The sequence below is a fragment of the Trachinotus anak genome, unplaced genomic scaffold, assembly GCF_046630095.1.
Source record: "Trachinotus anak isolate AG129_WGS33_773 ecotype Australia unplaced genomic scaffold, CSIRO_AGI_Tana_v1 ptg000001l, whole genome shotgun sequence".
Classification (NCBI taxonomy): Eukaryota; Metazoa; Chordata; class Actinopteri; order Carangiformes; family Carangidae; genus Trachinotus; species Trachinotus anak.
The window spans coordinates 6418039-6433666 of NW_027273852.1; the positions used below are offsets into that span (position 1 = coordinate 6418039).

At 39.8% G+C, this 15628-nt stretch overlaps 2 protein-coding genes across 3 annotated transcripts in view; both read right to left on the minus strand.

Annotated features, from left to right (window-relative positions):
* Positions 1-9652, minus strand: part of bard1 (BRCA1 associated RING domain 1) — a 51944-nt gene extending 42292 nt beyond the window's left edge. Inside the window, exons 1-6 of one of the 2 annotated variants that reach the window (XM_071460166.1) lie at positions 9424-9652; positions 8038-8094; positions 7111-7259; positions 5437-6512; positions 4719-4799; positions 3039-3211 (exon numbers count right to left, since the gene is read on the minus strand). In XM_071460166.1, coding sequence (XP_071316267.1) covers positions 3039-3211; positions 4719-4799; positions 5437-6512; positions 7111-7259; positions 8038-8094; positions 9424-9515 — 1628 coding nt within the window. In that variant the 5' untranslated portion in view covers positions 9516-9652. The remainder of the gene's footprint in view (positions 1-3038; positions 3212-4718; positions 4800-5436; positions 6513-7110; positions 7260-8037; positions 8095-9423) is intronic. The other variant, XM_071460093.1, reaches the window with a different exon arrangement.
* A 775-nt stretch (positions 9653-10427) lies between these two features.
* abca12 (ATP-binding cassette, sub-family A (ABC1), member 12) overlaps positions 10428-15628 on the minus strand; it is a 62814-nt gene continuing 57613 nt past the window's right edge. The window contains exons 66-71 of the mRNA XM_071459989.1: positions 14302-14436; positions 13597-13700; positions 13187-13279; positions 12885-12990; positions 11672-11809; positions 10428-11200 (exon numbers count right to left, since the gene is read on the minus strand). Coding sequence (XP_071316090.1) covers positions 11096-11200; positions 11672-11809; positions 12885-12990; positions 13187-13279; positions 13597-13700; positions 14302-14436 — 681 coding nt within the window. The 3' untranslated portion in view covers positions 10428-11095. The remainder of the gene's footprint in view (positions 11201-11671; positions 11810-12884; positions 12991-13186; positions 13280-13596; positions 13701-14301; positions 14437-15628) is intronic.

Genomic DNA, 15628 nt, shown 5'->3' on the forward strand with positions numbered 1-15628 from the left:
TGACTTTGCTTGATGCTCCTAAAAATAGCCTTATTCAAGCTAATAACAACGTTTCAAATGCCATGACTGAACAAAAATGAATAGTCCAGTGAATAACAGCCAAAAAAATCATCAGAGCTGTGCATTTTGTTTTGACAAGAGGATGAAGTTTTCAACACTGACAGTATACATCATAGAGTACATTTCAAAGACTGGGAGAAAAGAGAAAGTGACATCTTCTCACTGAAAGGTGAAAGTATTATCATATTCATAAATCTTAAAGTTGCTCTGTGGAGTTTTCCTGTAAACAAACAAAACTGAGGTTTTCTTTCTCAGAACTACTGTGTGTACCACTGTGTGTCTAACAGTTTCTTTCTAGAACATTTTCAAAACCCACTTTGTTAGCATTTTGAAAACTACATTGTTTACACTCATGATTATTTGTTCACTTCCTCTCCACTGCCTCTGTTGGGACATTGCTGTGTTTTTTTCTTTTACTGTAGCCTGTTACCACCAACTGTGGATCTTTGAGACAGTGGCAACAATTGGCAGAAATGCATGTTGTGTCCCCTGCATGGTTGTGTTTTTGAACGTGTATGTGTGCTTTAATGCATGTGCGTGATAACAAACTAAATGGAGAGTTGGGACACACTCATAAAAACATTGCTCTTCAGTGCCAAAAACTGCCACAGGGTGCCTTTAATGAAATACGCTAAATGAAGCAAATTAAACAAAATATGTTACATGATGTCTGGATCAAAAAGTTTCATCTGTGCATTTGTGAATGTTCATTACAAACACTGTATGTATTTCTAAATACAATACTGTATTCAGTGTTCAGTGTAATAACTAACTGTTAACATTTGGCAACTGTCATTCCTTGTTTGTCAATTGACTGTATGTACAGCGGTCCAGTGCTATTGCCATAATCAACTGTAATGGTTCAGTGTGAGGCGCAGGTGGTGTTAAATCACATCTGTATGGATTCTGTGCTTCAGGCTTAGTGTTAGGAGTGAGTCAACAGCCAATTCAAATGTATTGGGCATTTTGTCTCCCATGTCTCATAAACAAAATTTCATTGTCATAATGCACCGACATTAACATAAATAGTGACATCTAAAAGCTTGCACTACGAATAGGAAACTGGTCGGCAATAAAGTTTAGTATTCAAGGTTTAACTCCACAAAATATCACCATTGCCCCTTAATTTCATGAACATAACATATGCTATCAACTAGCACCTGGCAGGTCTCATCCTGTTTGTCCAAATGTGCTGTACTGGTAGATATTTATGCTTACAGGGCTGAGACTTGTAGTCAGGAGCCCAGCTGTGTATGCTGTGTAGCTTCTCGGAAAATGCTTAAACCTGTTGTTTTTGAGATAACAGGGAATGGTCGACTGTATAAAATATATTAGTATTCACTTAATTTGCCTCTTTTAAAAGACTTCCTTCTAGTATTACAGAGCAAGTCAAAAACTTGAGCTGGATATAAAGTGGACTCACTGTCGCAAAACAATGAAAAAAAAAACGCAGCCCAATCATTCAAACCTGCAAAACAAAACAAACAGATGAACATTGAAGATCTGCAATACTTATATTTCCATACCCAAACCTGTGTGCCAATCATTCCATTAGGGATTGCTCTGCGTAGTTTGTGTGCGTGTGTGTGTGTGTGTAGCTTTTGGGCACTAGGGCAAAGACTGCATTCATCTTGCAGTCTTGACACTCTGTCCCACTCACTGCCTGTTTTTTGGCTTGTAGACAAGTAATAAAGGTAAAGAGGAGAAAACGTAAGACTCTGCAATCAGGACCCATCAAAGCAAAGAGGCAAATAAAATTAAATGAAGACAAAGGAACCATTTTCTAACTGACCAAAACACTGACACTGATCAACTACTCTATTGATTACACTGATACCAGCATTCTCTCCCTCATTATGGACATGGTGTTACATATCTACCCTCCCTCCACAAGCCAGAAATGCTGATACAGCATCAACTGCTTGACCAGCAACTAATCAGCAACAGTCGATTTTCTTACATCTAGGCACCTAACGCACGCCCTGTTCTTAATTATAAAAGGCAGAATGTCTGGTACAATAAATGGTAAACGGGTACTCAATGATATATTGAAGAGGTGGAAAATAAGCACCACTCCAGAATAACAAAAGTGGTGTGTGGTGTAATTCAATCAAATACAATGGCAGCGCAATATTAACTTACCTATAATGTTCAGTTTCGGTTGAGATTTCTACCTTAGTTGTCTGACTCAGTTGAAGGGCACTTGTGATATTTTGTCCACCTCCTTTACAAGCACGGCAGAGCAAAATAACAAAGACTGGATTCGAGTTTTTTGTTTGGCTGTTACTCAGTGAACTGCACACTAGGTATGTGGCAGAATCAAATTTTCATACTTCAGGATAACTGTGGCCCAAAATGTCACAGTAAACAAATTTGATCATAATATTCAGATACAATGAAATTTGATTTTAAAACAGGACAAAGCCCCTTATAAATAGTCACAATTTTAACATTAGGGAGGAACACACAGCATACTCAAAAAGATAATGTCTCATGTTTGCATGAGTGTGGAGGATACTGCATCTTATATGGTTGTGATCAAAACTATAGCTTAAAGTGTTGGAATTTTAGCAGTAAGTAATGTTTTTTCAAATTAATTTTGTTCTAGATGAACTCAAGTTTTAAAGTGGCAACAAGCAGATGTATTTTTCAGTACAAGGTTCAAAGTTCTGCTTTTGTTTTAACCATAACTAACAAAAAAATCTTGTTTTCAGGTCACAGCCTCTGGTCAGCACTTGAGAATTTTCACAAAAGACCAATGCCAAGCAAAACACACCATCTATGCAGTTAATCAATTGTCCTGCACAAGACCTTCTTCACAGTGACCCACATTACATGCACAGGTCCTACCCTGATACCCCGGTGGGTAACTTTGTAATTCATTTGACATGGAGCATCTTTATAAGAGCAAGGCTCGTGTAGCATTTCACCTGCAAACCCAATAAACTGTAGGTATGAAAAAAATTTAAGCAGCTTACAGAACATTCTGTGAGGCTCCATGCTGCAGCAGCAGTTTGACAATGGCTGGGTGTCCGTTCCTCACAGCATCATGGAGTGGCGAGTCGTTTTCATAGCCAGGTGTGTTCAACAGAGCTCCCCTCAAGACCAACACCTCCACGACTGCCATGTGACCCAGGTTACACGCTTCATGCTGGAACAAAGAGCAACAACCTTCACAAGTTATCCGGCTCTGCTTTGATCTGGTTTTTCTCTCTCATGTTCAAAAAACACCCTTATTTTTGGTATGGATCCTAAACTCACATCTATTTTCAATCACTGTAATATCTTTTTTTTTCCAGATGATGCTGTTTTTCCTGGGGGAGATGTTTCAAAGAGTTCAAAAGAATTTGATTATGTGTATGGTAACGTTTTTGATCCCACGTGTGCTTTCTCCTTGTGGATAATGTATAAAGGTAGTCAAACAACGTCATAACTGCCAATCAAATGTTCCAAGTCAAACAAACTCTCAAACATCATCATGCTCTACTTTTCCTCTTTTATCAAATTAACATGAATGGGGAGATTTATTAATTAGTTTAGTAAAAGCAAGTATTTTTCCTCACTCTTTTCACAAGTCTGAGAGATTCATTCAGGAGTGAGATTAAGACACAATGCAACAACTGCAAAATATTTGAAAATATTTGTGGCCCTGTCAATAAATTGGGCAGCTGAGAATATTGTTGGGAATCCAATTTGTTCCAATTCAGTTTAATTTAGCTCAGTTAGTCTAAGAAGCACACAATATGCTTTTTAGCACAGTGCTCTGTGGAGTCCCAACATCTGTGTAAAAAACAAAACATGAATTAAGCAAATATTAAGAAGAATGTGCAACTGTGTTATATTGTTTTTATTTGTCTAGACATTAAAACTTGATTTTCCTCTTTCATATAATGCTGTAGTAGCTACCACTACTATTTCCTTTGGTGCTGACCATCTGCAGCAGTAAAATGTTCTATTTGCTCACAGTTAGGAACCAAAATGAGAGCAGGTAGCCACGTGAAGTGCTGCACGAGGATAGTGGCAAACACTCTCGCATTTGCTCTCTAAAGAAAAGAAAGTTGCTCAGGCAGCACTGAAGGATTTTAACTTTAGGTTAAATTATTAAAAGAGCACACACCACATGTTTTGGGTTAAGCCAGCATGCATAAAAAGGTGGTATTTGCAGTAATTGACCCACTCCACATTTGAAACTTGCTGGTATGATGTATTCTACCAGCTAATATAAAGTCAAAGCAGAGTCTTTGTAGCTTTGTTTCAGAGTGGTGTGAACAGTTACAGTACAGATAGTTTATTTATGATTTTTAATAATTCAACTACTGACTTAAGCATGTTTTTGGGTGCAGAAAAATGATACAGCAAAAGACAGGCATACCCATAACAGCAACACAAACTTGTTGGTTTACCAGAGAAGAAAAGATACCGTAAACATGAAGGCGTTTGTGTGACAAACCATTAAGTAATTGTGTGTATAAAAAATGGAAATAGCTTATGTTATTGACAAGAAACACAACACATTTCTCTCACCAAAGAAAAGAAAAACAACACCCAGACAGCGTAAAAAAAAAGCTATTGCAACCTAATAATTGTTGTTGTCACTGAAAGTTTCTTCACACAACAAATAAAGCTTTCAGATGTATCACTTGTTGTATTAGTCTTACCAGAGGTGTCCACCCAGCATTATCCTTCAGGTTAGGGTCAGCTCCCTGGTCCAGCAGTTCCTTGACAGCCTCTACATCTCCCTGCAGGAGCCACAGAGAACAACAAACCTGAGGTCAGAATTGCAGACCTGTAAACGCAACCCTTCAAACACAGCAGCTGATCCCAGTGTACCAAAGCCCCAGTGTTTATCAATCACACTCCACAGTGGGGCATTGATTACCTTGTCAGGGATCCAGAGGGGGATTACGGCTATGTTTACAAGGATTACAGTAAAACGGTTTATTCTCAACAGACCAGAACATGGCTGTCTGATCATCTGAAGACAAAAATGTTAAACTGAGGGGGGAAAACCCACAGAAAGAGAAGGTATTTAAACCAGCAGATTTGTGCAAGATGCTATTTATAAGAAACTAAATAAAAATAAGGAACATGAAAGGCCAAGTTTACATCACGCAATCTCATCATTTCAACTGATGACAAATCCTCAGAAATGATTTCTGCCTTTTGATAAATAACTGAAGACAAAACAGGAATAATAATTATTAGGGACATAAAGTCATTTTATTGAATTTTGATTTAACTAATTTATATTGTTTTGAATTTACGTACCTAATTTATTTAGGCTATAGTGCAATACTGGTGCAGCTCATGAATTTGCAGAACACAACAGAAAACGGAGTGAGGTAAATTAGTTAAATTATTCAAAAAACGCTTTACCTTTATAGCAGCTAGATGCAGCAGGGTCTCTCCCTTATGGTTCCTCTTCATAACTGCAGGGCTTCCTGTGCTGGGCCGTCCAACAGGTGCATTATGAGTACGAGGAGATTTTCTACCGACGGTGGCTACGGCAGACGGACTGTGTCCTTGCTTTTCTCTGGAGATTTTGGTGCTCTTTTCACACCTGGGGCTAGTCAGAAATGGAGGGTTAAGGATGACTGGCGACATCTGACCAGGTGATTTTCTCCTCCGACCTGGGGAGGTCCTAGGTCTTTTTGGTGTAGTTTCCAAGGTGCCAACTTTCTCCACTACTCTGGTTCTTTTTGAGGAATGCTTTTCGGGAGAAACGTTGTTCTGTTTTTCATGATCATCAGTTGGTTTGAGGTCATTTGCAGACAGTGAGTTTTGCTGGGTGACATCATCCCACATGCTCTGACCATCTGAGGCGGGGTGATTCATTTCACTGGTGTTGCCTCCTGAGAGGTGCTCCCTCATGGCACTGCTGTCAGGGCTGAGTTCATCAGTACTCCCCTTTGGCACTTCAGGCTGAGGCTTGTCGGAGGCAACAGCAGAGCTCAGGAAGGAAACCCTTTTACTGGACCTCCTTGCCCCTTCATCACAGGGCTGCTCCTTTTTCTTTAAAGCATCTACATTCTCACTGATCCCCCATTGCTGATTTATTGCTTCCAGCCTATTCTTCCTCATCATCTGCTTGGTCTGCATTCGTGTGGTCGTGGTGGCTCCCTGGACCACTGCCTTCCTCCTGGCAGCATTTTTCTTAGTTGACCTCTTCTTCCTGTTTTCATTTTCATTGTTGCATTTTTGAGAAGAAGAAGAGTCTTGGGAGGATGAGGTGAAATTGAAAACTGACAGGTCCTGGCATTGAGCAGTAACAGTATCTGGCTGTACTGCAGCTGTTTCTCCAGAAGACCTGCTGTCCGGTGTGGTGACCTCTAAAGGCTTCTCCACTGTGCAGCGCACCTTGCGGCTGCGGGGGCTGAACCAGATCTTGAAGTTCTTCTTGTTTTTAAAGACAGGGCTCTCAGGTTGTGTCTGAATCTCAGTGACACAGGAGGCTGCAATGAATCAATGAAAAAAAAACATGTTTAACAAAACAAGATGTTGCTGTCCCATGTGAACCATAATTTTTCAATGTGAATTGCCATCAAAAAGGCTCTTTGTGTTTGTAATAACCTTCCACTGCCGGTTGAGATGAAGAAAGAAATGCATAAAACCTTGAATTATGCATTTCCAGCCACAAATACTGACATTTGACAGAGCAACAGAGGTACCCAATAAACTTGTCAACCTTTAGTTATAACTGTATTTTTAGACACCACAGCAACCTGCAGACTTGTTCACATTTTAACAACAGGGCTTAGAAAGTTACCCTCTAGTTCTCTGTCAGCTGAGGTCTACCTGCAAACTAAACACCACCATGGTTAATTGCATTGCATAATTATTGTCATTATGTAAACCACAGGCATAACCCACTAACACTGGCTTTCAAAGATCAGATTGGTGGAAGAAAATGTTTAAAGTTTCAGTCAGAAATTGACAGAAAGAGGTGTGCGTAGATGAGCATGGAGAGAAACATAATGTATAGGACACAGTGATTTTAGAAGATAAACCTTAATTATGCTTTGAAGCTGCTATATAACAACTACCACCTACCTGGTTGTTCTACAGGATTGAGCAGGGACTCCAAACCACAGAAAAGCTGTATGATGCTGCTCAGCTGCCTGTTGATTTGGATGTCCTTCACCCATGCAGGGCTGTGACACACCACACAGCCATCTCCTGCCCGGGGGCCAGCACAGGACCTGAGCAACAACCATTTCTTGAATTAGGCATCTACTTCACAGTTCAATAAAAAGAAATACAATGAGCTTATTGATTCACTTTTTAAGACCATTCAGTCATGAAGAGAGGGCATAAATTGAGGCTGTAATCTAGGCCAACAGAGACATCAATCCCCTTCAGCTGTTAACACTGTAAACTAGAGTCTAGACACATTCAACACTGTAAACCATGTATTGCAATAAGCTCCATAACACAAGAAATGTCATAACTAATAATCATTTATACAAATTCTGCCATAAAATTGCTTTATTTCCCATGTCCCGCTCACATATGAATTCCCTGGTACAATGGTGCTGTTACAGTCATTACTCATAACAAACACTGAAATAAGTGCTAAAACAATTATTGGTTGCTTGTGATAACTGATTGGCTAATTGATTGAAGAGAATATGAATCTGTTTATCCCATAAACCTATAATTATATTATTAATCTATTAATATATTTTTTGAATATATGGGGAATAAAATCCAGCAATAGAGCCTTCTCATTGTGGATATTTTGATTTGTCATAGCAGGAAAAACATACTGTGTGTTTTAAAAGAAAAAAATGTGGTTTCATTCCATTTAGGTGTGCTAGTGAACCAGAACCCTGGCAGTTACAGCACACCTAAATGTAATGGAGCCATCATTTAGATGATTAGATACACCTGTGTTTGACAAATAAGTGTTCACTGTGATAAAGGTCTATTGTTAATGAGCATGTCAGAGTAAAACATGTTTTTCTGAGGTTACATTACCTGCACAGCATATGCTCACACATCCCTAGACACACAGGTTCCTTCATTAAATTTGAGCTGGAAAAAAAAAAAGGACAAAACATTTAAAACTGGTCAGTGCAGTCAGAATACACAAGGTCATATCCATCACACTAAGAACCGGTGCACTCAGTCCACTGCTGTGACCACAGATCTGCTAAGGAAATAATAGGTATCTCACAGTGGAACACGCACAACCTGCTAGATGAGGCTAAAAGGATTAATATTACAGCAATAGTATCAACTGATCAAAAACTTCAGGACTACGTGGGAGGATAGTGACAAGATTCTTAAGAGCACACCTTGCTGGGAGAAAACCACAACTGAAACATTAATACCTCCACCCTACACAAAGAGCACAATGGTGTCTGGAGTCTCTGCAGAGAAGAGAGCGAGAGTAAGCAGAGTGAACCCCTCAACCCATCCTACTACAGAAAACATCCCAGCCAGCTGCATTACAGCCTGATTTGTCAATTGCATTGGATGGTGGAGTCAGCAGAGAGCATCAGTGGGATCTCAGAGTGTACATAGAGTACATTTCCCATAACCTCTGCATCTGAAGCAGCCAGCACTGTGAGGAACCCCTGCTCCACTTCTTGCAGACTCTCCAACCCTTGTGCCATCTGGCTGGCTCGGGCTGGATGTACTGGAGCATTGTAGCATCCAGACTGTGTAACAGCTTCTTCCCGCAGGCAGTCAGGTACCTCAACATCTTGCTACATCCAAACACTCACCTGAACTAAATTTACACTGTACAGTTTCTGTTTTTTTGCTTTTGCACAACATGCCAGCTTGTTCACCATCGGGCCTCTCCAGCTGAGTGCTGTCATGTGTTGTGTATTTTTGTTGTTCCCAAAACATAATATTTATCTAAGATTTGAATGAATGAATAATCGTTTTTACCATATAGTGTTATGTCTTTTATAATACTGCACTGTCATTCACTTTTAGTCCGCACGTCTCTGTGTTATCGTTGCACAATGTTTTTATAAATTTCACTCCACCATGGCACACGGGAACTTTATACGAATGGGATGTCAATAAACAGCTACTAAACCAGATTTGAGTTGAATGCAAAAAAAAAAAGGGGGGGGGGGCAAGAGGCAGCTCTAACGTTTTTTTTTTTTTTTTCAGACATCTGGTATTTTCCAACGGCTCTGCTTTCCATGCTTTCTTTTCTAGCTAACACGACTGAGCTAACGGTGCATACGTTATGAATCTTCCTGTTGCGTTTCAACATGAACCCGGTCTAGAAGTTAGTAGTAGTTGTAAACTTTATTTTGCGATTAGCCGTGACACAACAAAGGGCGCTCCGTCATTACATAGCCAGTCTCTCTGCTAGCCGCAGTTACTGTAACATCAACTCACCATTTGGAGCAAAGTAGCAGCCGTCGAAAGTTCGCAACCGCCTCTTTAGTGCTCTTCCAGTCCTCTGTCTGCGCCGGAACATCATTATTCATTTTTAGGGGAGATTTTGTTTGTTTAATTTATCTCCTGTTATAACTTTGTTTACAAATCACGATTGAAAAACAAGCCGAACTCGCTTCCTGTGTCTTGCATGTCCCGCCAAATGGGAGGAAGTCATGGTTGCCATGACCACGGTGGTGACGTAAGTTTAGGCCCCGCCCCCGAAATATCATGGTAAGTTTTGCTGTCTGTATTTTCTTTTAAACTCGTACAAAATGCTTAATTATACATTTAATGACATTAAACATATCGCAAATGTTACTTGAACTGAACACAAATATACAATTCAACAGCAGAACAACTGATTTATGAGCATTTGTTAATTCAGCATCTCTTCAGTTCTTCAGCTCTATTTCTTCCACTTGTATGTGTTTTGCGATTTAACCTCTGGCACTTTTGTAATCACTAGTGTGTTTTCTCTACAACAACTTATCAGTCCAAAGTAGCCATCACAAAGAAAGAGAGCAAAAGTGGTTCACTGATAAGCTTGGTTTATTTCCACTTTGATGTGTCATTGTTGGGTTGAATGTATTAACAAAAGGCCAGTGTAAACAATTGAAGATGAATTTGTGTGCAGACAAATGAGTTTAAATCAAAAAGTGTGAAAAAAAAAATCTATCCTCTCTCAGTTTAAATGTCAGCTTAATACTTAAGGCCTATCCATGGAATATTAACAAGGTTTGAGTCATCTGGTTAGCTCATGTTCAGTATTTGTGTATTATTAGTATCAGTTATTGTGTTTTAGCTTGACCTATGGCAATATCCATATATAGCCATACATCCTATAATGATAACGTAATAAGGATGAAATCAGCTGGAATTTTAGGTCTGTCATAGCAGCCAAATCAAAAATCCTTACGCTCAAACATAGGAAAAGCACATACAATATGCAAATGAACAGCAGCTGCATTTGAAAAATAGCTTTATTAGAATTATAAAAAAGGCTTGATACATTCAAGACCATTTGGAACTGGTCCACAAGTAGGAAAGAGTACATTAAATATTCAGTTTATTCATTTTTAAAAGTTAGATATGCCCTTAGAGGAAGTGTTAATGAGTAGGGGGAAAGTGCATATTGAGGATGTTCTTCTGTGTGTGAATATTTTTTGTTTTGGCAAATTTTATCCAGTGGGCACAATTACATGTCCTTCAGATTTAAAAAAAAAAATTACTTCTTGAGACATATCATATATTGAGTGTGCTTTAAGATGACCTAAAATCAAATGAAAATGATTCTAAACAGAAAATACATAATGTTTTTGAATTGCTATGGTTAACAGTGCCCCAACCACATAGAGAAGTTAATAGTCTACATTATTAATTTTATCCTTCATAAATAATAACATCTTGAGATTTAAAGGTAAACATAAAAGTGTCATCATGTGACCTGTAAGATCATCAAGAGTTTAATTTGGTAAAGATACAAATGTAAGTTACCCTTCATGTCATTAGTGAAGAGACTTTAAAGACATAATCAGGAAATTGTTTACAATCTTATTTTTTCACACATAAAAATGTGTTTCATTTCATAGTGGACATAGACACGATGGCAAAGAAAAGATGGCAGTCAGCTCTATGTTCGTACTGCCTTAATGGAGCCCAGGTCGTCATGCTCATCTTCATTGTGAATTGGTATGGTTTCCATGCCAATCTTTCCCATGGCAAAGTTGATGAAGACCTGTGGAGATACAGTAATAATATAAGAGCCATGCGAGTATCAAAGACAATTATCCTTCTCTGAGTGCCATATATTTGAGCTAATCTGCTGGACAGTTTTCCTCCACGACCCCCCTCGCTTTCTTCTGCCTATGGCTTCTTCCAATCCCAGAGCCCCAGAAGGGCAGAGTCGTTGAAGAATATCAGCACTGGCTGCATATAAAACTCATGGATTTTCTCCCTAACTCATATTCCATTTATTTTCCCTCAGGCATACCCTCTGTCAGTTTCCCTCTGCCTCTTTTAAACTTTTTCTACTCAGTCTTTCACTCCCACTCAGCTTTCTTCTGTCCCTGCCCCCCCACCCACCCTCTCTCTTCTTCTCTCATCTCCTGTCCCTTTTTTCTGTCCCTCGCTGCCATCTACCCACCCCTACAAAACCTCACGCTAGTCCTTCTTCTCTCAGTGTTTGTGTCCTGCCTCTTTTTCTCACCTCATCCAGTGTGGTTTGGCTCACAGAGAAGTGTTTGATCTGCAGAGCATTCTTGTTTGACTCCAGCTGGTCGAAGATGTCAGCCACCCCTCCTGGAGCAACTGGTACGTGGTACTCCACCATAGTGGAGTGCTGGTCCTGTGAGGTGGAAAGGAATGCACAAGTAGAGGGTTAAATACTCTATAAATCATGAAATACTGTAAAATACAGTGAATAGCTGTTTATAAAAAAATATATCTATAGATATATGCAGTAGGGCCTCGAAGTCTGAGACTATTTTCTCATTCAGTTAAATAGGAAAGTGGTGCAGTGATACTACTACATACTATACTATACATTCATATATACAGAGTATATGTAATATATTCTGGGATGGGCCTTTTAACACCTGGAACACATCAGGTCCTTATGAGCTATGTGTCCTAATGATTTTCTCTCTACTTAGTTGAGCAAGAGTCAGACAATTTTCAAGAAGAAGCTGCACATATGGCTAGTGAGGTAATAATGTCAGTACATCATAGTTCATTTTGTATAGATTCCCTAAAGCTGCTCTACTCAATATTGTCATATTAACAATGGATCATAGTGTTTTAGCTGCAGCACGCAGCTGTTCTCAGCAAAAAAACCCTCAGATAAACCCTCAGTTAAAGTTAGCGACTACCTTAGTAACTACATTGTAAACATGGTGGAGCATTTAGTAGCTAAAGATTGAGGGAAGCGTTAATGGAAACAAACATGTAGCTAAAAGAAGAGTGAATATTGGATTTACATTCATCAGGTGAACAAAAATGCCTCTAAATTAATGAAAAATGTGAGAATATGTCAGTGTTGTGTTTCCAGGTTTTTTCGCTGCCCCCAAGTGGCCAAAAAAAAAAAAAAGAAATCTATGAATGCTGCTTTAAAACCATGAACAGTAGCCAGCTCGTGTGAGGGCACATTTGTGGGATTTGACATTGCAGCCAGGTCTGCTGATGTTTTACTTGAATTAATAATTTACTTTATTAGTAAAAGAGAAGGAAATAAGGCCAACCAAAAGCTTATTTTTAGAAGAATATTGCCATAGACTCTTCAGCAAGAACGATTCACACATACTCATACACAATAAATTCCACTGAATTTATTGCAACATTCCACTGCAATGTACAACATACTTAGTCTTTCCCTCTTCTCTACCAAGTACTCTTCTCTACTTCGGATAGCTGACAAAGCTCACCTTGAGATAAGTGCTGGGGAATCTGCGCTGCATGAAGCCAGTGATTGCCTCTGCATCACAGGAGGCCTCGGCCAAGTACATCTTCACAGTGAAGCCGCTGCCGAACCTGCACAAAGGAGATTTTACGAACAAAGCACAGTGTTATTACAATGACTGAGGGGAGGGGGCGGAGCTACGCGGTTATACAAGTAAAATTGAGCTTTTAGTTGCACAAAGGACCACGGGGGAAGAATAGGAGGCTATGGAGACAGAGTGGGGAGAGCAGTAATGGCTGGATTGGAGGATGAGCAGAGGTCACTAACCTGTTCTTAATGTGCTGCAGGGAGCCCAGGCATCGGAACTGACCTTTCACCATGATGGCAAGACGGCTGCACAGTGCCTCACACTCCTCCATGCTGAGAAACAGAGGCAAAGAGAGAAAGATAAAAGGTCATACTAGGAGTCTTATATACAGCATGCAGTAATTAGTAATGTCTGCTGTCATGCATAAATAAATGAAGAATACATTTAGTAGTTATCCTACTTGTTATCTACAGTATACTGTGGAAAAAAAGCCAAGAACATAATGTGCTAGATACTGAATGTCACCTTACTTTTTACCCAGTTGTAGCCCAGTGCCAAGCATTTTGTGCAATACTGGAATTTAGTAATGTATTCATCAAATGTTTCAAAATACACTTCAGCAGGTGTATGTGTGTGATACTCTTCTAACCTGTGAGAGGTGAGGACCACAGCACATTTCCCTTTCACTTCTTCAGAGATGATTTTCCACAGGTGACGTTTGGTGCGAGGGTCCATGCCAGAGCTTGGCTCATCCTGTGGAGAGAGGAGGAATGAGAAGAGGGTAGCAGGGTGTGTGAAAGATGGAGAGGGAGGCTGACATCAAAATAGAGAGATCAAGGCAAGAGGAGGGGTTCACTGAGGAAGGCAGTGAGGCGCAAATAGTGTGCAGCACATACAGTAAGAGAAGGGAAAACCAAGGGCAGATGCATAAATGCAAAAGAGGATGGGAGATGGGAGGCCCAGTGTTACAGAAAAAGCAAAAATATGAAGACAAAGACAAGATGCAGAGGGAAAATTCAAGAGAGAATGGGAAATTAAGATGCATAGAGGGAAGGACAAGTACGGAGAGATCTGAAGACAGGAAGAAAGAGAAAAAGAGAAAAGACCATTTGATAGACACATAAGGTAGAGACTAAGTTGAGAGCTATGGGGAAGACTACCCCTTGGGAAAGCCTGAGCAAGCAGACTCATTAACTATATGAGCTCTGTCAAGTCTGGTCTGTCAGTATGTACTTTACGTCAAAGATCCTTTCAGGAGGAACAGCTGCATACAGTTAGTTAAATATTTGTTGTCTGATGGGCTGTTAGGCAATTAAATGAGCAGGTACAGCAACATGGAGGGGAGTGTCCTCACCAGGAGCAGGATTTGTGGATGCCCGATGAGAGCCAGCGCTGTAGAGAGCTTCCTGCGTGTGCCGCAGCTGTAACCGTCAGTGATGATGTTTCTGTGGTAGCTCAGCTCCAGCCTCTTCAGCAGGTAGTTCACCACCTTCATGAAAAACATTGAAGGGATTTTACAGAGGATAAATAACATGAAGTTTTCAATGCACCAATCTTCACTAAAAGGTGGCTACACTACTGAGTCATGTTAATAAGATTATAAGACAGTTAGAATTATAGCCAAGCAGCATGTTTCACCTTTTAAAGTAAGACTATCTAAAATACAGTGGCAATTGCAGGATAAATGTGAATACTAAAACAGTATAACAGGCATAAGTAGAGAGGAGTCATCAAGTCAGTGAACTGATTCAATTAGAGGAAAAATCTCTTTTTTCTTCTTTCAAAAGTTACATAAATGATAGAACAGTAACAACTTTCAAATGTGAGTTTTCAAAGCAAAGTCAAATTGATGATTCATTGTGGCCTGAATAGACATCTAAAAAAGACACACTAGTTGGTAAATACAAAAAAAAATGCTTAATCTCTGCAGTATAAACACACCACCCTTGCAGCCCCCACATAAATCTGTTATTTTAGAACAATAATATTGTAAGGTAATAACATTTGCTTTTTCTCTTCCTTCTGTCAAATTGGTATATATCTGCAGGAAACCAAAGGAGAACTTTGCCATGTTTCTGCTGCAAACTGATAATCAATGTAGTAGATGTGGAATGGATTAACTGTCATCTGCCGTGTGTCGATAGGTTTAACGATTGCTCTGCATGGCTGCAGGAGCATAGAGGAATATGAGACAACTGCACAGCACAGTATGCTGTTCACTGATTTCATGAACATGAGGATGAAGTCAACCACTCATCTGTGTGTGGCTCCAGCTGATCTGAACAACATAGGATCTTTACAGGAAGCTTATTTTCCATCCCTTCAATCCATCAACAGGAGGCCCCTCTCTCTGGAGGAAAAGTCAAAGATCCCACTACACACACACACACTTCAGAACCTGACCACAGCAGGAAGAGGTGCATTTACAGAAAGATTATTCTGAGGGCAAAGTATGGCCCTCCACCTCAGTGGCTACTTGATATTCATTCTTTTCTGTTATTGCCTCCTCCTATTCTGTCCAGTACAGCGGCACAGCAAATAACTGAGATATCTATCTGCCCCACTCCCATGCATATTTAATTTTGTTGAAACAACAATGATGACTTTACTTGGCAACTTTACTCCATCTAAACTCCATCCTGTCCTGGGGCTGCAACTTTAGAGAACAGGGGCTGACACTG